Below are 26105 nucleotides of genomic sequence, written 5' to 3'. Positions count from 1 at the left end.
TGTATTTATGTCTATACACATCTACCATACAACACGCAAATCCTATTTGCTTGAGAAGAAAAAAGAGCACTGAGAATATAGGTAATACTTCACTGTAATATCATGCTAAAAGTAATTTATAACATATTATAACATTACATGTGTTGAAGTCTCTCAGTTATTTAAGAACTAATGACTGTACAGACCTGTAATACAGACTTCTCAGTAAATTTTACTTGCTTTGTCTACATGTGACTAGTGTAATACCTGCTTTTAACAGAACACATTCTTGTCGTAACAGTAAAGACTTAGCAGGTCTGTCTTTGCTTTGTTTTTAAACAATTATGATCTGCAGGATCATGAGAACTAAATCACATTTACAGTACTTGAAAGTTCAGCAGAAGCACATGATAGTCCACAAGAAATTTGAGGATTTAAAAAGTTTTGTTTGTCCAAAAATTTGTTTCTACTATTATAAATGTAGTTGGTAGTTTAATAAAGTTGTACCTCAGAAGGCAAACTACAAGTATTTGGTGTCGAATACCTTCCAGCTGTGGGTACACCTTCAAGCTGCAACAATTAAGCTGATTGTTCGAAGTTAGTTATAAAATGCCTAATGCTCCAGAAAGCCAACACTCTCCTCTTATCCCAATTCAGATCTATGGTGAGGAATAACAGCAGCAAGATAATGAAGAGGGAGGATGCAATGCGAAGTATTAAAAGCCACAGGAGTTCGTAGCTTAATGCAAATATTTTTAAGCAAACATATATTAAGAGTAGCTATTAATATGTTGATAATATGATTACTAAAAATGCAAATCATGCAGCTAATACATTTCTAGAAGAAACCTGAACAGGAAAATCATCCTGATCATTACAGAATACTGAAGAAATGGAGAACACATAAATGTGAGAAAGCAAGCTGGTTAAGAAAATTGGACTTCAAGTGTGCATATGGAGGCAGTAACTTCAGTGTAACTATCAGTTGAGAATACTGACAGTACACGTAATGCAGTATAAAATATAAACCAGGATGGAACTGAAAATCAAATAATCATTCCTTGCAACAGATAAGGAAGGGACTGTACTTCAAAAACATGAAGATGGAATAGTCTTATCCTGTATTATAATATTGCATTTCAACTTAATGCAGTATTCCTCAAAATTTGACTAACCACCTGCTGTAGGTGAAGAATTGCAGACTATCTTCTATTAATAGTAGCAATTCACTGTGCCTATTAATATTCCTTACCTCAGCTTATCAAAGTTTAATTAAATGCTATCTGATCCTCATTGTATATCGGAATGCATCCAAAAGGAAGATGAATCTCACCAATGACTAATTAGTTACAGTAATTTAAAAGCCATGGAAGGCAGCATGTAGTAAAGCTCCCTCAAAACTCTGAAAAGCCTGCTAATATTAATTTCTCGGCAGGGAGTAAGTCTTGTACATTGAATACAACCTGTAAGTATGAACTCAACCCCACAGCCCCCCAAAACTCCCAAAACTAAATAGCTTAACACACGAAACGTAAACTAAACCTTGTAAACAAATACATTTCTAGGCTGTCATCCTCAGGTCAATACCAAGCTTAGCTTAGATTTAAGTTTACATCTGAAATCTTTAGAAAAAGTACAAAAATTTACAATGTTCTATACGCCAGTATAACTAACTTCTGCTTGATAAAGCAGACAGAAAAAAATCATTAATTATTTCCAGACATACATCTTCCAGTTTTCTACGTATGAATGAACTTGCAGGAAACAGAAGATTCTTGATAATACTCACCACTGAGACAGTTCTGGCAAAAGATCTCTTTAAAATATGCACAGGTTCACTGGTTTGCTGTTTTCCTTTGGACGCACTGCCGTCACTTGTTGGCAGCCTGGAGGAACAATTTAAGAACTGACTTGAAATCTGCACCAAGTTTTTACTGTCTGTATTGTTCAAGTGGAACAAAAGTGGAAGAAAAGTTAATTATCAAAAAAATGTTCGATTTCAGCGTAACTTCCTCCAGTTCCTAATCCTTCTAGACCAGCAATCAAATATCTTGAATTCCATTCAACTGCCAGAACTGTGACAACTGATAATATAGTTGAGATCTAAGTATATATGAAATTATTACAAGTATTTACTGTATTTCTTCAGATAACATTTTTAAGACTAGAAGTGTTATTTCTTAAAGAACACTAGTTTTGTGGAGGTAAAATATATGCGGAGGTAAAAAAAATACAGACAGCACCTGCTACTGCAGCACCTTTCCTTTTGCGCCACTCATGGCTCTTCAGCCATATCCCTCCTTCAGAAGCCCAAAGGCTTGTTTGTCTTTGGCTACAGCCATCTCTCCATAGAAATCACCCAAATGATGAACAGGTTATGCCAGGACTTTATGTGCATCAGTCAAAATGAAACCTTCCTCTGGAGAGATAGGGGTCTATGGACACAAAGCTTACCTGCAAGAGTGAACTGTTCTGATAAAGGACCCTGAAAAGGACATGCTTAGAAAGGACATAGCAAGAGAATGGGTATGAAGAAATTCCAAGTTTCAGAATCAGTGTGGGGGCAGGGGGGGAATATATATACATAAAATATAAAAATTAGGTCTTGTATATATCTGAGGAAATCTGAAAAAAAAAATATTAGCAATACAGCGAAAGAGTTCTTGCTTTTTAAAACAGAGTTACATAACATTTATATGGGAATAATAAATTTATGGTAACTTATTGTAAAGCACAATTCGCTTTTGGTTGGCTTTTTTTTTTCCCCCGCATTAAAATCATCTGTTTGATAGTATACTGCTCCTAAACTGTGGCCTACTAAATAGAATGCTTCCCAACTAGCAAAAAAATGAAGCATTTTTAGATGAAATCATGAGGATCTACAGAACTAAATGAAAGTCTCAGAACATAATATATGAAGAATGACCTCTTAAAAAAAAAACTGCAAAGAAATAAATGTTGGTATAATGGTTTTATTACTTTTCTCGAAGACACTAAGTTTTCCCTAAATTTTTCAGATACTGATTTCCTTAACTTATTACAATAATAATTTCATGAAACATATGCTTACTTTAACAGGGCCTCTGTTTAAAAAACGTGTCAATAAATTGTTCTAAATAGAGGTAAAAATATTACCTGTATAGTAACTGCGGGATCTGCCCTGCATTAACATCTGTACCATTATTTGATTTCTTGGAACTTTTAAACTGAAATACAACACTGAAAGAGAAATAATCCAATTAATATTCAAGCAATATAGACCTCTTCTTTTGCACTAAAAAATAGAGAAAAAAATATATACCCGTCATCTGTAGTAATAGAGGCCTGTCCATGAGATCCACAATCACTGCTAGGTCCTGACACTCTTGCCCAGGCTACATACCACCAGCCAGCTTGTAGGAGTACTGGTTCATCAAACATCATTGCATACTTCTCTCTGGGAGAAGTAAATTTTGAAAGAGATATATGTGAATTAGTTTTCAGATTTATCTTTAACGAATTACACCCTGCTTATAAAAGAAAATTGAAAATTAATGGAATTAAATTATTAATCTCAATTACCTATTTATATTCAGCATTTAAAAATATGGCGTTGAAAAATATTGTAGTTATTAAAAAAATAATAATTCAGAAGGACCTACAAATGCCTAAGTCTAGCTTGATCCTGCATTTTGAAAAAATCAGATATCAAATGCCAAACAGAGTAAGTAGAGATTAAGTAAAATTAACACACACAAACCCAATTACATTTAATATATAATACTGCAAGTAAAGTATTAATTATGTTCTTCTATTTCAGAAAATTCTGGGTAAATTTTTGTAAATAACAAGAGCCTATACATAAATTCTTAGGAACTATGCATGAATATTTAAGAAAGTAATAGAATATATATTTAGGGGTATTGATACATAAGAATTAAACCTCAAAGAATTAGTCATGGATGATTTGAATGTTAAATTATTTCATAACAGGGAATGAAAAAGCAGATAAAAAATGGCTAACCCCATCCATATGCACAAAATCTTTCAAGCAATAACTGCTTGTATTCTAATGAGATGAAGCACAATAACCCTTCTTTGGGTTATGATAATTTCATATTACAATAAGTTTAATGATGAGTTGTTTAATGCAAATACCCATTTGTGCTTGAAAGCATCCTTTTGATAGAAGTATTCAAAAGAGCTGCTGCGACATGTTGTTTGTCTTGTCTTCTCATCACAGGAATATGGGATTTGACTTTGATTTATACAAGAGCAAGTGTGAGATGATTTTTCCTTCTTTTAATTTAGTCCTGTAATGCCTTGGTAAGGTATTTGGTGTTTTACTACTTTACCCAACACACTTTGAGTGTAAATTTTACATCACTTGCTACGAACTTCTAATGATGTAGATCATCTCTGTTGATATTTAAAGTGATTTTAAAATGGGTATGAAGAAAGTTGAAATAAAGATCAAGAAGTAGGTAGAAGCAGGTAAGGAAAACATCTTACCTAGCAGCACAATCATACGCTAAGACATCTGTTTCAGCAAGGAGGTCTCCATCAGTCTCATGGTCTCCCCCATCTGGACCCAATTCAAATAACTGGTGGAGCAAGAAAAAAGGTAAAAGTATGTCTTAGAAACCTCATCATACCACTTTTTCCTGTCTGGCGTTCTGGAAACTGTCTACTACTATTTTTTCCCCTTCCCAAAAGTAATCACAAGTTACTATTGCTGACAGGCAATTTCCCATCTGGAAGTCAGGATTTTGTAATATCATTAACTTTTAAAAAATAGCAATAGACACTCAGTCAAAAATCACTTCTACAGTTTGACCAGTTTGAAAAAGGAGCACAATACATGTCTATGACTTCTCTTGCAAATGCCTATTTAATACACGGTTCATCTGTGGTAGGACTGGCAAATCTTATCTTGGCTATAAGCTAATACTAGACAACCAGAAACAAATTGAAAAAATAATACTAGAGTGCTTTCATAGGGTTACTACCTTTAGTATTTAAACATTAGTCATGGGTTTTTTTTTTTTTGTGAAGTTTCCTGGCTTTCCTTAACCATTTGCAATTCTCAGTCATTGTGTTAAACTAGAATAAAGTACAGCTACGTATTTTGGATCTCCTATTGCCTTATACAAATACTACTGCTAAGCATATGCCATCCATTTCCCTAAAACAAACCTTAATACCTATTCACCTGAAAATAGAAAAAGAAAACTCAATAACCCAGTAAATGACAAATAACAACAATAACATATTCCAAATATACACGTATAATATAAATCTCAGAAAGATATTAAATCCTTCCTTTACAATGTCTTTCAGGGAGTTTCTGAAAACCCTATTAAATGGAGGAACAGAATCTACTTAGCAGTAGCTTCACACTGTGTGTTTATGTGAGCTTTTTTATCCAAAGCCAGGTTTATTTATTTATTTATTTTAAATCAGCGCACATGCTCCAGCCCTAACTGGCCTCACATTTGGCACAAAGCAGTTAAGTATGTTTAGTGTCATTCACTCTCAGTTAAAGAAACCCAGCTGAGAAGCTATCCTGAGAGCAGCCTGAGAAAGAAGTGGCAGGGACAGTGGGAAGCAATGGCTCAGCTGGTACCAAAGGAATACCAGCTGCTGATAAGCACTCTTTTCTGTTTTTGAGAAGCAGTCCGTCACGTATTCTGACATACAACATGATTCTAACTTGAAGCCCACAACACCAATTTTCTGCAGGTGGACCTCTAAGCTTTGTGTAAATAGATCACAGAACCATTCTACCCACTGCCACATCTGCTTAAGACACCTGTAAGATGGCCTGGCATTCAGTGAAGGTAAGAATGGGCCAATTCTTGACAATTAAGAACAGTAATTCTCAGATGTCTACTTCACCCACCTTACCTGCATAAGGTTCATTACTTCTTACTGAGAAGCCTTCTTCTATTTCTATTACTAATGCTTTTAATATACAGTAAACCACTCATTCATGAAGAAATAAAATTAATAATGGTTTTAGGTGGCATTTCTAAAGTTCTGATTTTGAAACATAATATTATTTAAAACAAAACCAAAAACTTACCTTTATTTTAGCAGTGTATTCACCCCTACCTCCAAAAAGACCAAGACCACCTAACAAAATGTCCGTATCAGCACAGAAACGGATAGCTTCTACTGAGTGGGCTGAATAACCCCACCCTCCTCCATGACCTGCAGAAAAAAAAAACCAACAAAAATACAGTTCATCTATCTTAGTCTTTTCTTCCACAAGCCTGATCAGCTTGTGCTATAAAATTTTACTGTGTACATACTTTCAAATCTGTTAACAACACTATAGTCTTCTTTAGAATAAACTTTCATTACTGCTTGAGTCTCCTCTTCTGTATTTGCTACACCCATTTTTAAGTCCTGCATAGCAGCCAAAGTATCAAGACAACCTAAAAGAAAACAAAACCAAGAACAACTCAAAGTTTCTTATTGTTGATTACAGTTAAAAAGATCAAAGCAACCTGTTTTGTCCCTAAACCACACATACGCTACCAAATATCATTATAGCTTTGATTAGGTCAGGGGTCACTACTGTAGAATCTCAAGGTTTGCTATCAAAGAGTGATTTCATTTAATTTATTCACTTTCCAGAATAACCAAGAAATGTGATTAAATCTACTTTGCAACTTTTTCAGTGGTGAATAAATTGCCAGAAACACCTTCTTTTTTTTTTTTTTCCTTTTTACATTTCCCTTCCCAAAAAAGAGTTGAAGACGTGACTGAATTATGGGCAGATTTGAGAGCTTTCATGAAAAGCATTTTGTTTCATATACATGGGTACCTAACATGCCTTACTCTGACTCAGACACAGAAAAGTATTGTTCAAATTAAAATTTATCACATCTCTAACACACAATGAAGGGAGCAGGACAAGGAACTGATCACTCTTCACAATCAGTGAGCAAGTGAGCTAAAATAACTTCCAAAGCTGTGCTTTGAAGCATTGGGTATGTTGCATATGGCCAGTTTATACATGAACACACTGAGATTACTTTTTGTTTTGTAAGCTTTTTAGACTACAAAAGGAAATCATATTACTCTTAGTGCCCCATTATACAAAACTGCAAAGAGTAAGTTTAACTTTAGATATTACATTTACTCGAAAATAAAAATAGCTTATTTAAGAGCACTTTTTTTCCTGTCTGTTGGAGACTCCAGGTTAACTTAGTAGAACTGACTTTATTCTGCAGACTGGCCAAAAAGATCACCTATGAAGGTCTCTTACTTTATTCTGCTGACCTCTAGTAGCAGGTTCCATCATAACTCTAAAATCCTCTAACATCATTAAGATGGCAGAAGAGAACTGTTTTGATTAAAATTAATGTGTAGCAGCCAGATCATGTGTTAAGAGCAATGGTGAAAGATTACAAAGTAAAATTTTAACTCAAAAAAGTCAGAAAGCTGTTAGATTACAATTCAGTTATACATTAAGTAATGTTTCTTCTCTTAATTTCATCTAAGCTTCTGACTCATTAACTATAAATGTATACCTAGAATGTGCAAAGCTGCATGAGATCTGGTGGTTAGAGCTTTGGAACCTGTTGGCAGAGCAAGTTCTGGACTCAAAATACTACACCGGGATTGCATGTCTGGAGCTGAGGGAAGTCTGGAATCGGCAACTACTGCATTGTAACTCCACAGTTCCCTAGCATTTGGTCGAAACCTAGAGCAAGACAAAACAGAGTAAAAAAAACCTTTCACCTAGTAAAAAAATACAAAAATCTAACTGATAATTAAATTTTATAAGCTATTTAATGTAAAATGTAGATCTGCTAGTACAAACTCTTAAAACTGAGCATCATTACACCGAATACATATAAACGTTACTAGCTTAACACACTAGCAAATGGAAAGACACAAAACCATTCTTATTGTACTTCAAGTCAAAGTCATATGGGTTTACACATTTCAGAAAATGTTAGACACTTTTTAAAGCTCTTAAATATTAAAACGGCATAATCTATTAAGAAGCATGAAGTAACTAGCAAAGTACTAGATAAAATGGCAGATGTGCTCAAAAATGATAAGGATGCCAACTGAAAGTAAAAGGGTTACTCACCTTCAAGTAAGAGTAAAAAGATCTTGAGAAATCCAACATATTTTGTTTGGGCTTTTTAAAATGGATAACATCACCTTATGGTTATTTAAGGGATTATAGAAAAGGGCAGCATAAACAAGGGAATACAAAGACTTTCTATACTATAGATTAACATGGAGAAAAAGAAAATGAAAAAAAAGAAGTCTTTGATATCACTATGTAAAAGGAAGAAACAGTTCGAAGACATAGGCCTACGAGAATCTTCTGAGTAAGCACAAAAGGAATTTTCACTTGGTACACTGTTCTAAAAGTCCAAATGGGGCTAAGATGGTCTAACTAACAGAGAAAGAAATAGTTTTAACTAAAAATATTATAAGACACCATATGTATTCAGGATTTCAATGAGTTAGCAATGTGCAAGTTTATACACACACACATAATATACATATGAAATTATTTAACCACTTGAATTTCACTACTAACTGAAAAAGTAAGTCACAAAGCTGTGAGGAAAATCTTTAAAATCCATGTAATCAAGCATGCTGTCTCTTCTGTACACAGAAACTGCCCTCTTCATTTAAATAGGCATGGATAAAAATGCCCAGGAATAATAATTAATATACCAAATACTTCACTACTAATATGCATATGCATTAACATGTCTTTTCTTTAGACTGTTTTAGTATTTTCTATTAAACAAGAATGGGATATAACACAGAAATAAATCTGCACAGACTCCAAGAATCCATTCTTCAGTTAAGTATTTAAGCTCTAGATTTAGTTCTACAGTCCCCAAAATGTTGCAAGACAATAAAACACCTCAACCCATGTTTACCCATAATAATATCTTTAACATGTGACTTTGAACTTCCTCAAGCTGAATAACCATTTTAGTGTGTTACACCAAGTTGAGTGTCATCATCTTTTCTCCCCTGAAACTTGCTGCTTTCCCATGGCCATCGATAACTGCATTTTTTGTAAATTGAGTCTTTCAGTGTGTTTTAATCATGCTGATAATATCATGACCGAGAGCTTTAAGGGATGTGGGTACTACCCTTCCTTATTTCACATCTCAGCATAATTTAAGAACTGGTACCTAGCTATTACAAACCTGGGGATGTGCATAATGCAGGACTACAGCATCCAAGGAACTTCAGAGGTCATAAAGGAACATGCCTAGCAAATATGCACGCTTCAGTGTTAAGTGGCTATTAAGTTCTTGAATCTCGATTTTGGATGAAGACATCCAAAGTAGGATGCAAACAGCCTATGGACATAATGATCTTTTAAAGATATGATCCTACATGATACTATCTTTTCCAAATGAACGCAGACTAGCTGGTTCCCCGCTTTATTCTAACTGTAAGTGATTATTCGCGTTTTGCCCAAGTATTCAAACAGTTTAAACATCATCCATCACTTGCACCCAGATGACAGTTCAAATTTCTCTTCCAAATCCTGGCTAACATAGCTTTTAAATCATTATAGAAGAATTGGATGTTATGATTCTATTTTGGAATGAGGGCTTATGATCTATGACTGCTCAAAGACTCCTCTGAAAGCAACCATCCCCAAAGACCGTAATTTGAATGTCTACGTCACGTAAATAAGTATCTTTATTTTGACCTCTCAAAATATCAGAACTAAAAGAATATCATTACTCCACACCTTCTCCTATTCAAGTCCTAATCACTAATGCCTGAGAGAAGAATGCAGATTTAAGACACAAGGTTGTGGAAGCTGGGTATGGCAAGAAAACTAAAATATTCAGTAATGTGTTAAGTAGATGGAGGAAAGTAAGAGAAGAATAAAAAGGGTAAATAAGCAGAATAGATTGGGGTCCCCCAAACATCATGAGACTGGAATGAGAATGATGCAAAAAAATAAAGGAAATAAAAAAAAATTCAGGCAAGAGAAGATGTTTGTTTTGGGCTTACTTGAACAAATCATCCAAAAAATGTGAAAAAAGATACATGGAAGATTAAAATTTGTTTTTCATTTACTAGGGAAATGAGCATAATCAAATCTCCAGCCTCCCAAAATGTTTTAAAAAGGATTTCTGTACTATGACTTTAATAGCTATAATCCACACTTGCCTCCAAATAACATCATAGACAGGATCCAGACACACACCAGAACCTTGAAGGTCTTCCTGCTCAGAATCATTGAATGTTTTGCAACTGCCATCTACTTTGTTTATCAGAAGACATTTAAAAGGAGGAGGTTCTGATATTGAAGCTGGTACCAAACCTAGATCAGGGAGCAAAAAGAGCAGAAAAACATGAAGACTCCACTCATTACGTGGCATTTTCTATGCATGAAGCATTAATGTAGTAGGGAAGAATAGATGTACTGCTACAGCAAAAAATAAACCCCAGTGAGATTTAAGTGCAAGAAAAGTTTGGACTTTTACATTCCTATTTTTAATAAAATTACATTTCTAAAGGAGCTAGGATCACCGTATGCACTATAACTAAAAAGTCAAAATATTTTAATTCCCTCCATTCGCATTTTTGACTTGTCACTCCTCTATTGTTCACATGACCGATGCTATTTTTTCTCCAATACTTCTATAAGCATTTAAAATATTCTAGAAGAGTTCTTGCCTATTATATGCCTGCTTGCAAATATCTCTGATGTAGCAAGCACATGAGAATTAATGAGAGCTTCATCGATCCGGAGAAAAGTCTGGTCTCCACTCGCTCCAATCCATGTTGCTTTGCGTCCATATTTAGAGCCTATATTAGGCATAGGTGCTGGTTTTGCGTTCCAGTAGGGCATATCCAGAATTGGTCTACCAAGCTGACCTTTCTATAGAGAGAATACAAGAATTAGTAAGTAACAGTAAGTCTCAAAGATGAACAAGTTACTTTGATAGTTTCAACATACAAAATTAGTAATCTGGAAGAGATAGCTTACCACAAAATTACCTTCAAAAAGCAACGGCTACTCTAAGTGAAGCGTTACACATTTAAATACAAGGAACAAGTTATTGACAGATAATGTCCTCCCTATTAAGTTAGGTTTTTGAGTGAGCTTTTTTTTTTAATGCAACTCAAACTCTCCATGATGGATAACCCTTCTTTCCATCTTCAGAAACAGATATAAAAGCATTTATTCTCCTTTCATACTCAATATCTGAATAACTTCAGTGCTAAACAAGGAACGAAATAATAGGAGAAAAAAATAATAAATCTACATTCAGATTCAGACAGTCTAAATTCCACTCAATTCTGAACTTATATGGACTGTAAATCTTACAGAGCAAATACCTCTTAAAAGTACCTAGAAACCAATCAGCACATCAAACTTGAGCTAAAAAGAGCATAAAGTGTCTAAGCAAGCACCTCTGCATATGCTTATCAACATCCTGACCTGGAGATCTAGGGCCTTATCTCCTATGTACATCTAGTTACTGAGAGATGAACCAACAGCTCCTATACTGTACCTAACTATGTAGTAAAAATTGCTGCAATAAACCTCTTCAGACTCCATCTACCTCACTCAGGCAAAGGAAATTCACTGCAGGCTAATGAAGTCAAGGTAACTTTTTATTTAAAACTGTAAGGGAGAAGAAACATGCACGTACAGCAAATACTGTACGTCCAGCATGTTACTCATCTCTCTTTCTGCGTAACACTGTATGTAAGTAAACTTGAAAATATCTTCACTAAAACACATGCTTGCTTTTGAGGTTGTCTTGACTTTACGAGGCTTTCAACAAACTTCAAGCATTACAATATTAAAACCAGACGCATAGAACAGGTGGTCTAAATATGGTCTAAATTTATTTTTTCTTTTAGAAAAACAAAAACCCCTCAGTCAACAAACAGGCCTTTAAATCCTATTTCTGAGAGTGAAGTTGGTTTTTCAGGGGCTAAGTTTCACTGCAAGTCAACAAAGCTTAAACTTTTACGTGTCCAAGTCACTTTTGACAAAAACATGGACACCAAAGCTCTTAAAGTCTGAAAAATAACAAAATATTACCTAATGTAAGAACCATCTTGTTGCACACTTTTAATTCAAAACATGATTTTCCAATTTTAGAATTTCAGTCTTCATATTTTTTAATTTTTCGTAAAAAGACAGATTTCAAAAGGAGCAATTTATCTTCTGTTATGTTTGGCAGTACATAGTTTTTAAAGCATATAAAAATAGCTCAATACCTATACTCCTAGCTTTTGTCGAAAGGCCATTCAGTGGGAAAGCATGACCAACAGACAGCTCTGGAGAGATTGCAGTGAGGGGGTATTTGCAAATACAAGGAGGCACAAAGGCCTAAAATCAGAACGAAGGGGAACTAAACAATGTTGAAGTGCTTATTCAGTGAATATAAGAATGGATTCCACATGGACATAGGAGAATATATGCCATGCAGATATGAAGCTAGACTACCAGTTTTATGCTGTGTTATACTGAGTAATAATGTTCCCTCAAGTGTAAGCATATCTTCTGGAACTCGTTGCAGTTTCTATGAAAGAAAACAGGATGCTTATTTTTTCTAACGAATGCAGACAGACAGGTAATAGAATGTGCAACAGATACTTATTTGCAACTGAGCTTGCAACAATAAGAGTTTGAGAAAACTGGTGCACGTTATAAAATAACCCAGTTTTAAATCACCATCTTCATTAAAATATAAAAACCACCAAGAATTTCTGGCATCCTGCTTTTCTAACCACAACAATATTAGAGGCCCCATTTTTAACTAGCAGACACAAAAGGCATTTAGAAGTCATGAACAGTTTTATAAGAGCAAGTATAAGCAAACAGTTTTGAAAGGTCTTTGAACAATACATTAACTTATTCCCATAAGTAAATATTATTATTTCCTTACTGAGAAACTTCCAAATGTGAAAACCTGGCCATCCACTAAGAGAATAGCTGTATGGTTGCTCCCAGCAGTAACTTGTGTACTAGGACCTGGTAATGCTTGCACCAAAGTGGGACATCCCCTATATCAAAATAAATTAATTTTGTATCAATACATGCTTATGAAACATTTAACACATACATCAGTATTATAAGGATTCCAACCACTGTGAAATATATTCACTATTTTCACATACTATATGGAACCAGAGTCAAGCAACATCTTACATATTAAATACACAGAGGTTTGAACGACTGTACTGGATATTCAAGTTTATGCCGTTGTTACAGGGAAGCAGATCAAGTACCCTCTCTTCAGTTAAACTCAGAAATTAGCACAGAATAAAAATGGTTAACTTAATGTATAATTGTAGGATTACATTAACATTACTGTAGTTACACTAATATATAGGTGTATGTATATATGTATGTACATAAAATATATTGCAATGAACTGTAGCAGTAAAAAAGATTCTGTAGTGAGGACACTGGTTAAACACTTAAAATTGTTTGCATTATGAAGCAATCAAAGCCTTACGTGGTTGGTACGCTAGTACAATTACCAGAAGCAATATTGATATGGACCTCCTGAGATCACTGTCTAGGGAATAATAAAAGAAAGAGAAGGTCTACCCACCTCCATCAGCTTTCTAATGGAGAATAAGGCATTAAAAAACTGCTCTCCATCAAACTCATAGACTGAAGAAAGAACAAACCTCTCCAAACTGTTTTCCAGAAAGATCTGAAAAAGTCTAATCGATCTGCTCAAACATGGACAGGTATAAGAAAATAAATTTCCCATTCCAGTAAAAACAAAGGAAAAACCCCAATAGTATGTTCAAGAAGAAAAGAAAAAAAACTTGAAGTGATGACTTAGAACACAAATAGCAGAAAAGATAAAAAGAAAGAAGTATGAGATACTAAACTAAAATTTTTATCTCAATTCCAACAAAGTGAACAGGAGCCTACAAGAACTGTACCAGACTTTGAATTCCATAATGAATGTCTACCTAGACTTCAAATTTATCATGGACTTAGAAAGACTGTGAATTTGAAGAACAAGTTATTCCCAAATAACTCTGTGTTTGGGAACTCTGACCCCAGAGAACAGCAGCACTAGTTAAACTTACTTTTAAACACACACTTTCAAAGTAGGTTAATCTAAAATAAGAACAGGTTGTTTTATGCTGGAATAAAAAAAAGCATCAGCCCATGGTTACCTAGCGATTGTTTAGGAGCTGATGTGCAAAAAGATGGGTTATATGCATGTTCTGGTTTTGGCCGAATTGCAGGTAAAACGGAAGTCAAGAAAGCAGGAGGGAGAGGCATCATGTGTTCAGTAGGGAAAGGGTAGATGGGAAGATGTGAACATATGGAATGTGGAACAGAGGGATGCAGCATGAAGATAGGCTGGTGACCTGAAGAAGAGGGAACACAGGTATACAGAAAGAAATTACTCCTTCGTGGTGAAGGTAGCTTCCAGTGGGTCACTCTAGTGGAGATGGTGAGACTGAAGGGTAGCATAAAATTTGGTAGAGGGTGCACAACATGACATTCATAAATTTAGAAACCCTTGCTGGTCTATAGGCACATGGGTTTGGACACCAGTAAGGTTATACACAGACACACAGAGCAAAGTCTAGCAGCACCAATAATTAAACATTTTAAAAACAGAAGAAACATTACATTTGCCTCCCATTAACTTAAAGAAGCTCAAAAAGACACTGAAGCAGAAACACAACATAATTAAGAACTAATCCAAAAGCATTCCTGTTAAAGTGAAATATTTTGATTAAAGTTTTTTTTTTCCTCTCCCTCAAAATTATGATAGCTGCAGGCATGGAGTTATCAATCCTATATCTAAAAAAGTGAACATTTCATCTATTTGATGCATGAAAGCTAAGCTATTATCACCAAAACTATTCATCTTTCTGTTTTGCCAACTGAATCTATCAGCAACATTATCTGAACTCTGTGTATAATATTCCTTTGGCAGCAGCAGAGCAAAACCAGACAAGCAACTAATGTAGAGAGATGTAATACGTTATCCTCTTAAACAGCTTTCATTAAGATCACCCAGCTTTTGGAATGGCCAACTACAGTGTATCAACTAAAGAAATTAACAGGAAGAAGTTTAAGACACTTAACTACGTCAAAAAAAACCAAAGTAAAATTACAGAAAAATAGTTTTCACTTCATAAAAGGAGGAAGGATTTAGAAAAATACAATAAGCCGGTTTGGCTGATGTATATGGAATTTAAAACCTGTGATACTACTGAGTATTTCCCTATCCCTCTTAAACCCAACACAGAAAAGCTCAGCATAGACACTTAAGAGTCTGAGAGACTTTTTGGACAAAGTTTTGACAACCAGGGTTGCTCCATTTGAATGGGAGAAAGCAAGAAGCATTCTTCTGGGATGAAGTTGAAGGACACATTGGTGTCAAACTCACAGATTCATTGGCTTATGGATATGACACAGGTCATTCACAAAAGACCAACCTCAGCTATACAGAAAGTAACCTGAGATCCCTTGGGAAAATGTAAGATTGCTGAATGAAAACCAGCAGATATACATGCATCAGCTAACTCAGGATCCTGCAGAAGGTCCAAATGCATTTTGGCTGTCCACACTGAAACTCTCTTCCATCCTGAAGGGTAAGAATTTCTGGGAGCAGATGTGGTCTTTGAAAACTCGTCCTGCATTAACTGTTCGAGCAATCGCTGTCCATGGTACTTATCCAGACAACAGCTGGCTGTCAGGTCCAGTTAGATGTCACTTGGGGCAGCTGACCGTGGTGCTGTAAATTCAGGTTCACCATGGGATGTTACTGTGAAGTGGGTAAAAGGAAACCAGTAGTAACTTCTGTCAATTGCAGGCAGAGTTGATTAGGGAAAAAAAAAAAAGAAAAGAAAAAAAAAAGGAGATTTTTAGATTTTAGAGGTAACTGGAAGTTTGGTGAAATGATGTAAATAAGACCTGCACTCCACTGCTGAAGTAAAATAATCAGACAATGCACCTAGAAACACGGTCCTATCAGAGATGATGGAACACATTTTTTTTTCTAGAGATGTTAATATGATATAGTCTATGCTTTGTCTTCAAATAGAATATAGCTGACTGTCCATGGAAGGTCTGCTCAGTTTTCTTCCATGTTATTGTTGAACCTTTGGAAGCAAAATCACGTCAGGATTATCTTTCTTCCGTTGTTCCATTTCTGGAGCTTGACTGCCAGATCATGTGCTTGCTAACATAATACTGAAGTCAACAGTTTGTACAAGAAATGGAGGTAGATTTTGAACAATAACAGAAAGATCCTGGAGTTTGAAGTCCCAGCTTCTTGACAGAAGTGTCAGCAACAAACAGGCCTTTGTTTACCTGAATACAAGACATGCTATTTTTCACCAACACTAGATACTGCAAGGCATTTCTTGCTTCCACTGAGTTTCTATCCACCAGCATCTAATTTGAGGAGAATATAAGCAGAGACTGACAAATCCTTCATGTAGTGAATAGCTCATCAACATCTGCCACTGTGGATTTTACAACAGAAAGTCTACGCAGACTAGTTTAATGGCTCCAGCATGCTGATATGGAAAAAGTGACCTCCCAGGAACCAGATCACTTGCATTTTTAAGTGGTTCATCTGTGAATGGCTGAAGTCTTTGCTGGAGAAAAAAAAAAAACAAAACACACCACCACCTTGTGCATATTGCTTGTTCCTCCACAGTATTTCAGTTCTATTAATGGTTTATTGAGAACCACATCGTCCTGTTCATCTGCTGTTTTGTTTGCTTGTGTGCATAAAAAATAGTCTGAAGTCCATGTAATATGCCTCATTCCTACTGAAGCAGGAGGAACAATTTGTGGTGTTTACCATACTCTAACAAGGAGTCCAGAATCCCCTTAACTAAGGAGAAAGGCATGTCTGGACCAGTGCACAGAATTCAAAATAGTTAAGCATTTTCAATACTTTTTAAAATATAGTCTCACTACTAAATCTTTACACTGCAAGACAGAAGTCTCTGAAAGCATAAGTCATCAATCGCTGCCCAGGAACTTCCATCATTGCTTCATCTGGCAATGAAGATGGCTCCCTTAGATGAAAATGAGAGTTCCTGCATATTCCCTGACAATTCTTGTTTTCAGGGACCCCCATATTTAGATATACTAGCTAGGCTGCCTAAATATTACTTCCTTTTTTTTTCCTCCCCTCTCTCTCTCTCTCTCTCTCCTGGAAACACAGTAGAGTATCAGTTCCTGGATTCAGAAGATGATGGTCTTCCTGAGGTCAATACAGGCAATGTGACACACTGCATGACTGACATACCACTGACCTGGCTGGAGCTGGCCATCTGAGCACCACTGCGTCCCAACTGAGGTGGAACTCTGCATAAGGATTCCCTGTTTCCTTCTCTGAATCCCTTACTGTGAGGACAGAGGAGAGATCTCTACTTAAAGCTGGAAAAAGAAGTACATCAATGAGGAAATTATCATTTGAATGATGGTGCTAAACAGCAATATAGTACTATAGCCAGTTCTCATGCACAGGACATACTCCAAATTTCTTCAAGGCTTTTTTCAGACACTCTCTAGGGTCTGTTGTAGAATGATACAAAGGTCAGTGCCAAGTCACTTGTACCTCCTCAGCTTCTAGGCCTGGTCAAGCACTATCCTTTGGCACAGGATGTTTCATGTTCTCTTCTAGGATCTCACTTGGAACTACATTTGGTGTCCATCCAGTTTCTGTCTAAATAAGCAACAGATGTGGAGTTTACTGCCTGAAATTCTGACAGATACAGCAGATAGCTCCGATGCCTTCAGAAAAGCCAAGCGATTTCATCAAAGCTGGAAATAGGAGACAGTAAGTTACCAGTACAAATGCCACTGCTGTTTGTACCTCTTCAGTCTTTAAGACAGAAACTGGCCTTATGCTAGTAGTGACTTGAATTCCCAGCTAAAGGAGCTGTAGCTTGGAGCAAGTATCCAAGAAATTCCAGGAATGAAAAACAGAGTACTTATCTGTGATATGGCTCTACCATAAGCAGAAACACAGACTGCATTCACCAATCCAATGCAAACTGAGTAGAGGTAACAGTTTAGAGACTACCATTAGGCACAGCAGTCAATACAAAGTAACACTTCCAGTAAACTTTCTTCCTTCCCTCTCCCCCTTTTGTTTAGTGAATCCAATGAAAGTTTTAAGATGATGAAGATTTCTTCAGAAACTTGACAAAAGAAATGATTTGGAAGTCTCCAAAGAGATTAGGAGGATAGATGTTCAGTAATTTTCATCTCACTGCTACAAGAGAAATGACAGAACTGAAGACAGGTCATGGATGCTCCACTCTGTATGCCTTTCACATAAGGATACTGGGCATTACTGGACATACACACAGCCTCAATGATTCCTACTATTCAAAATTCCCTGTCTTATGTGTTATATGGTATATGTACATGCCCAAAGAACAACATTATTACATTTTCTTTTACGGCAGAACACTGATTTTTTTACTTTAGTGAGTAGATAGGATACTAAGAATGAGATACTAATGTGAAGCTCAATCTCACCCTTAAAGACACCTATATTTAATTGTCTATGCTCTCACTGTAGTCAATGGAGATCAAGCCCATCAAGTTTACACAGCTACTGAGCATACCTAAAGTAGATTAAGTAGTGGATGGTTAGAGAAATAGCTCTCCACACTCTCTTGATTTCTCTATTTCCATTGATCACAAAGACAGCACACATCACTCTCACGCTGACATCCAAAATAAGTATCTACAAAGTGCAGCCGAGACCCAAGCTTAGTGACTTAATTTTGGAGATTAATAATAAACAAAAATGAGATTTTATCATAAATGAACTACTGTCAGTGGTGTAACAGAAACAGGTTAATCGAGGTTTACAACATCATACTATTTGAATTATTGCATATGTAGTATTTTACAGAAATAACGAAGTCTTAATGAGATTTCAATGTCGTTCTCTCATATATGTGGGGAGAATTGAAGAGAGAAGCATTTCAAATTCAATTATCAAAGTTATGCTAATAACTATGCACAGAAGTCTTCATGTATTAAACAAATTACTTACACAGTACAACAGTACTGTTACTGTATCTATATCCAGGGGGTTATGGGAAATAAGTGCAGAACAAGAGCTTATCAACTTTATTTGGACAATATTTGAGTTTTCACACTTGCTAGCTACAGAGGAACAGAAATTTAGCCACTTTCTATGCAACAGTACAACAATACACAATCACGTCCTTTAATTACCAGCTCACCTGGAATTAACATCACCATGTCCAAGTTGCCCATGCTGCCCATATCCAAATGTGTAAACATCACCATTCTCCATCAAAACCACTGAAAAAAAAAAAACACCAAAAAAAGAATAATATTTTTCTGACACAGGCACATGTTAACATGGTACTGCACCAATGCTGGTTAGCCTTTCTGAGCAGCGCAGTTAATGATCCCTACTGAAACACTAAGAGATCTATACCAGATTCCACAGCCCATCCCAGCTAGCATCTCTATGCAGGGCTAGAGCTGTGCCATGCAGATGTTTTCAAATGACTCAAAAATTGCTTAAAAGCTCTGATGTAACTCAATATATGATACTTATAATCCTTTTCACTGTTGAAGGACAGTGTAGTAGGCACAAAATGAGACTGCAACCTTTTCAACCTTTAACATTCCCATGTACATCCTTATTGAAAATGAAACATAAAGCAGTGAAAACACATATGACAACATAAAAAAAAAACCACAACAAAAATTCTACACTATAATTAACATTGATTTATTTATTTTTACCTGAATGGTGAAATCCACAACTGACTTGTACAGCTCGCAGTTCACAGTCAAAGCGGACAGCCCCTGGTGGATAGGTTGTGATTTTGCTGGCATCCTTCTCACCTCTTTCTCCACTTCCATCTATAAACAAAACTTATAATTATATACCACGTCTTCTAAAAGAGTTATATTAGAAGAATGAATAGAACAAGAATAGTAAGTAACTCTCCACCCCGCCATTTGTAAGGTAGGAGAAAGAACTCACAGAATAGTAAGAGAGACAGCTCAAAATGTGGCATCAAAGTAGATGTGAAAGATGACAGAAACTCTACTTCTAAACAACCTACTACAAAGTTACACACTGGAAAATATCACATCCTCCAAGGCAGAAACTTCCAGAGAGCAGACAAAAATGACCAGCAAAAGAGGAAATTCAAACAACTTCAGAAGTTTTGCTTAATAACCACCACTTTCATTCTTCAATAAAATAGCATTATGAACTAGACAGAAAGCACTGTACTTAAAATCAATAGGCATAGCCTGGTCTGGTTTTTTTTTTTCAATTACTGCTTGTTAAGGATTTTACTTGACTCCAACTTGGCCATATAGCACTTGTTTTACATAACTAACAATTACTTATGCAGCTCATTTCTAACAGTGCCAACATACTCACTACTAGCACATCTGTTTCCTGTCTGCTTAAGATGCATTTTTAGATATTGTTTCTGTGATTTCTTTTAGCAAGTATGAAGTGCATTATTGGTTCCTAAAGTCAAACTGCTCTTGCATCACATAAAAGCACTGAAGTGACAAATAAGTGTATTATTTATAAACTTCTTGAAAGCCACTATCTTCTCCAGAAATCAGAATGTTTACGTCATCTAACAATTACACTATAATTAAATATACAGTCACAGGGTCACAAAGGAAGGTGGTTTCTTAATACTCACAGGAAACAACATGACAGAGAAATAGACAACATGCTCATCACCATTAAAACACCTATACCTGTGTAGAAAGCAGGCAATGAAAGCTCTAAAGAAAGCGCACTTTCACAATGAAAAATTTCATGTATGACTTCAGTCACACTATCTCTAGCATAGACAAATGAGAGAAAATACATGAAGTGAAAAATAACTGCACAAAGGAGACTCCACATTTTTTCTATGATAATTCTGATCAATTACTGCTTTATTAACAAAATTAAACAGGGAAACAATTGCTGCTCAAGGCATTCAAGGTGTCATTAATTTAAATCTGTATTTACAATTTCTACATGTTTTCCTGAATAATCATTAGTGGAAGACTGAACTCTGCGACTTCGTTATTCATTGTGTGCAGCATCACATTTGTTTTAACAAATCTTACTGTTCTGGAAATAAAGCTCTTTTCTAGTGATGACTGAGTACAGAAATTATATGAATCTCCATGTACTTTACATCTGTAAAGGAACAATGTGTATAAGTATTAAGTGATGCTTTTGAAGAATTGGGTTTAATAGCATAGGTAAGGAATCCCTTTGAAAATGTGGATGCCCTTCATCAGAAAGAATTACACTTGCACTACATGTTGGATATGTGTGAAATGGAGTCATGGTAAAGGAATTGTCTGTCTCTAAGAATTGCCATGGGATTTTTGATTTTTTTCCCAACAGCATCAGTTGTGTACTACCAGACTGCATACACATTAGAATAAATGTTTCTGAAGGTCTGCCTGCAGCTTTTTTTGTATTAACAACAAAAGCAAATACAAAGAGACAGAACCACTATTTAACAACAACACCCACCCCCACGCCCCCCCCCCCCCCCGAATTTTTCCTCCTAGTCATGTAATTCTGCCTTAACATGCTTCTAGTACTTTAGTCAACAATTTGGCTATTTCTCAAATATAGTACCTTTGAACTTTTTATGCCTACTTTTGCATTAAACTCTACATGCCAAAGTAATCAAGAGGTGGTTCTAAGGGTCAGTATTGCCACCAGAATTATTTATTCAGCAAGCAGCCTACTTACTGCTTCCCTCTTTCACACAAGCTTTTTGGACAGAGGCAGAAAAAAGCAAATTGTTCTGGAAATCTACCTGTGGCCCCTGTCTCCCCTCCTCCCTCAATCATTGATGACTCTAATGAAAAATGTAAGCTTTCCCACTGTCCAAATGCACTTGAACAGTCACTTGCCAGGAATGCACATGTCCAGTAAGTATGTGTCATGGCTGCATGCACTTCCTACAGTGAAATGAACCAGACACACAGCAACCATGTCACCTACACACAGTCATATTAACAAAATTTAGCAGAAGTCATATTCTGGTCATGTAACAACAGTGGCCTATGAAGTGATCTGCAGACACCTGAACAGATACATGTGCATTTCCTGCCTCACTGTAAGAAAAACATACTGCTCTTAAGTGCTTCAACAAATACTAGCAAATAGTTGAGGATTTCTGTTTTCTCAAATTATAAATATGTGATATTGCCTTTAAATAAAAGATGATTCTAGATATATTCCCATTTTTTCCAAAGTTGCAAATGAAAGCATAACACCGTATTACCCTTAAGGAAACACTAAATACTATTGTGTAAGATGTAGAGGTAAGTACATTCACATTAAAGAAATTTTGCAATTCCTTATCCAAGAAATAAATTTATTTTAAAGGAAAATGTTTTACAGAGTTGGCATTTTCAAATTCCAAAGCTAACTTCTCAAAGCCTTTAAGAATGCAGGAATGGAAGCAACTGACTTCCATACATATCTTACTTTGCTTAAGTGCGAAATTTGCAAACTGAAAATGGAACTCCTCTCAGCCTCCTTTCTGTGGTTAGTAACTGCCTCATGAGTTTTGAATCGGCTGGATCTTCAGAACTTGATAAGCACTCTAAAATAATTTATGTGCAGTAAGTAGAAAACCCTTGTTAACTAAAAAAAGTAAGATTCAGCTAGTCTTGTTTAGGGAAAAAAAGAGTCTTTTGACTAAAATATACAAAACTAAATACAATATCACTACTTAGCTTTACAGCATACTTTTGGGCTATACTGTTTACCTGTATACTCCATTACAGGGCCAAGGCTTATATTTTTCTAGCAGCACTGACCAGGAGAACCGAGTTCTACAAGCTCTTACACTTAGAGATAAGGCTGCAAATAAATTGGGTCATCCCCTTTCCTTTCAGTACTTTCAGAGAGTGAAAATTTTTTTAGATATGTGAGTGAAAGGTAGATGCAGAAAGCTTATTTGCATGTGTCTCGAGGAACAATTTTAACTACGGACATACATGCTTGCTTTTCTTCAAACAATCGTGCACATATTCATTTCATTAGAAGTAACATCAAAACAACTGTTCCTAAAAGGGAAGCATAGAAAGAAAGACTACTGAAGCAGAGACTCTTCTGGCTGAATGAATGGAACCTTGTAAGCAGAGCAAGTTAGTAATTCCAGTGTTATGCAGCTGGACTACCACTTAACAGAAACTCTGACTCTTTCATCTCTCTGAGAGAGAAGAAAGCACCAAGGAAAAGCTCCAAAGTGCTTCCTGCTGTCAACACTGAGGGGTGGGCTCCATGAACAACTTCACAATGATGGGTTTTCATCTTTGTTCTCTTATACAGTTGGGGAAGGAAAGCGAAATAACTGGAAATACAACCAACACCCCCCCCCCCCCCCCCCTCCATTTTCCTTAGAAAATTCTTAAATTCTGAAGACAGTTTTTCACTCTGTGAAACATGTTCAAAAGTTCTCTTGGCTGATATTGCTACCACAAAAAGAGACCCCTGCTTTTCAGGAATGAAGAAAAAGCTTATTCAGTCCCAACAGTAAGTGAAGTCATAACCTATAAATAAGAGTTCTGCTGGCAAAAAATCCCCAACATTGTTACAGAATGGCATCTCGGACCCTTGGTCTTAACCAGAGGAAAAACATCTTGTTAGTGTTCCTCAGCTGCAGCAAGGGTGATGATATTTCATTTCTCACTGACTATCTTTGGAGGAGGGAAAAAACGCTTCTAAAGATGTTAAATGCATTTCTTCTCCCCACAGATGAAAAGCTTTAATGCAACATGACCATACACAAAAAATTCTTAGAATAACTTTCTCGTTATACCACATCATTTGCCCACAAATCTTTGTTCAGTTCAGCAGCGATTACCCAAATAAAGTGTATCAGCCAAGTTACTGGTTAGTATCTGTGATGTTCAACCCTCACAGGATGTTCTGAATGCCTTAGTATCATCTACAGGCTTTATACACAACAACGTTACTTGAACAAATCAGCCTGTGACTGCAGCTTCTTGTGTGTCCACCACAGGCTTCAGCTGAAATATCTGTAACCAATATTATAGCTGCAGTGCAGGGAAGAAAGAAACCTACCTCTGGTTGTGAAAATCATCCAACCTATGAGGGCAGAAAAAAAAAGTAAGTCTGTTGGATGCCTTAGAGGTTGCTACAGACCTTACTTGAGCTTACAGGTGAAATCTGATATATAGAATCACAAGTACATAACACTTATGATAATGTGATAATAAACTTGCATTCTAATTACAAACTCAGTAATAACTGTGTCCTGAATTTTTGTACCAGTATTGTCTTACTTGTTCAGCTCAGCCAAAAAGTAAATGCAAACAGGAATTTACGGGCCAAATCATTTATTCCATTATCTGACCTGAATGCAAGTAAAACTGCAATACTGAGAAATGGCAAAGCACATTCATCATCTCCATATACTTATTTTTATACGCTATATGAATACAAACCAAAAGAAGTGTAGTTGACCGAGAGTGTGAATTCTTAGGTACCTTCTGTGACCCGGATAGCTTGCCAAATAGAAACATATGTTTTGGAGGAGTAGAGATCCAACTCTAGCCTCTTTCCAACAGAGGACAGAAACCAGGAAAGCTACTTTCAATGTTATCTTCTTAAATTAGGTATTCAGCTTTAATTCACAGGTGGACAAAAAGGCATACATTTATGAGTCACCTTATTCTCCACAGATACCAAAAGGACCTTACAAAATGACAAGAATATATTTTCAAATTATTTAACAAGTGTAACTTCTGGAGTAAGTCATTTAAGCAGCAGATTTCTTTGAGAAACATGGAAGCAGCAACAATTTCTAAACTCTAGAGAATGAATCAAAGCTCGTATAAATGCTATACTTTATCTGCCTATTCAATAGAGGGAATTTCTTCAGCAGTTTCTTCTTCCTCTATCAGCTACTGCTGGTCCTGCTTTTTTTATGATTTGCAATGGTTCACAGGCATAACTCTCCATTTGCAGTATATGATATGAAGAGTTATTCCTAACCTCTTCAAAATTCTGGGCAACTTCATCTAATTAAATTTAACCCTCCAAAAAGAATTACTGAATGATGGGGAAGAGAGGAGCTGGTATGAAAGATGATAAGGCAGTCCGAATAGAGAGACAGAACTCATAATAGCAAAAAAAGGTATGTTATAAAGAAAGTAAACTTTGTTATTAATAATTGATATTAACAAATTAATATTTGTTGTCATGATAACACATTTGCAAAATGGTTGATATATAGCTTGTTCCATTCATGTAGGTTCAGCTTCATCTAACCTCTGTCCTTTTGAGGGTGTTTGGTTTCATACTGTTTAGAAGATTTTTTTCATTGCCACTACTCCCAAATACAGGAAAAAGGTGGCATTTGCTTACAGAACCTTAATTGACTCAAGGAGCTTACTTCGTTTTTAATTGCTACTCAGTTCATTTCTACAGTTCAGAAAATTCTACAGACTTTCATTAATCTTTTTTACTCAGATCCCCAGTGATGAAGTCCACAGGGATTGGAGATGCAGACTGGGAACTCACTGCCTCATTAAAGAATGACGATGAAGCACAAGCTCATTTTTCTTCTTAGTGTCAAAGCATCCATGAACACCAAGGAAGTGGTACCTACTCCTTTCTATCTACACTTGTGATGCAGACACAGCTATAGATCAGAAAAATTATGATTATGCTTAAAACACATTTTTTGTAATAACAAGGGCCTCAATATACAGACCCTATAAATGTGAAATGACTAGACGACAACGGCAAGCTTTCCAGAAAATGGGTATTTTGATGAAGCTGAAGGAGTTTTCAACTGGGCAGTTCAACAGAAGAATTCCACAAGTGAAAAACATGTAGATTTGATAATATGTACAAGTACATATCAAATATACTGTTTTAATTAGGCCATAATTGTCAGTCCTGAAGAAGCTGCTCACATTCAAGTTTAAATATCAGTATCAAGTTCTGCAGCTGCAAATAGAGAAGCAGGAACAGGAACCAGCAAGTTTAGTACCAGCCTCATCAGTACTACCCATCAAAATAAATTTTCCTTGCCCAAAGATCTTGAAGGTCTGGTTGGTGTGAAGAGTTACAAGACTA

General features: G+C 35.9%; 1 protein-coding gene across 23 annotated transcripts in view; it reads right to left on the bottom strand.

Moving 5' to 3' along the window:
• MYCBP2 (MYC binding protein 2) overlaps positions 1-26105 on the bottom strand; it is a 209376-nt gene that overhangs the window by 106228 nt on the left and 77043 nt on the right. For 15 of the 23 annotated variants that reach the window (XR_012040402.1, XM_072850013.1, XM_072850015.1 and 12 more), the window contains exons 19-31: positions 24084-24107; positions 19745-19864; positions 19210-19291; positions 12885-13002; positions 10654-10858; positions 10144-10297; positions 7500-7672; positions 6273-6398; positions 6044-6171; positions 4471-4562; positions 3281-3415; positions 3115-3198; positions 1769-1865 (exon numbers count right to left, since the gene is read on the bottom strand). Coding sequence is in view for 22 of the 23 variants with exons in the window: in XM_072850013.1 (XP_072706114.1) it covers positions 1769-1865; positions 3115-3198; positions 3281-3415; positions 4471-4562; positions 6044-6171; positions 6273-6398; positions 7500-7672; positions 10144-10297; positions 10654-10858; positions 12885-13002; positions 19210-19291; positions 19745-19864; positions 24084-24107 (1538 nt within the window). In the remaining variant the exon portion in view is untranslated. Of the gene's footprint in view, positions 1-1768; positions 1866-3114; positions 3199-3280; positions 3416-4470; positions 4563-6043; positions 6172-6272; positions 6399-7499; positions 7673-10143; positions 10298-10653; positions 10859-12884; positions 13003-15494; positions 15657-17256; positions 17381-19209; positions 19292-19744; positions 19867-24083; positions 24108-26105 lie in introns of those variants that run through there. The other 8 variants (XM_072850018.1, XM_072850035.1, XM_072850036.1 and 5 more) reach the window with 4 other exon arrangements.

This window comes from Ciconia boyciana, chromosome 1 (genome assembly GCF_034638445.1).
Source record: "Ciconia boyciana chromosome 1, ASM3463844v1, whole genome shotgun sequence".
NCBI lineage: Eukaryota > Metazoa > Chordata > Aves > Ciconiiformes > Ciconiidae > Ciconia > Ciconia boyciana.
The sequence above is the reverse complement of the archived record's forward strand: the minus strand, read 5'-3'. Positions and strand labels throughout refer to the sequence as shown.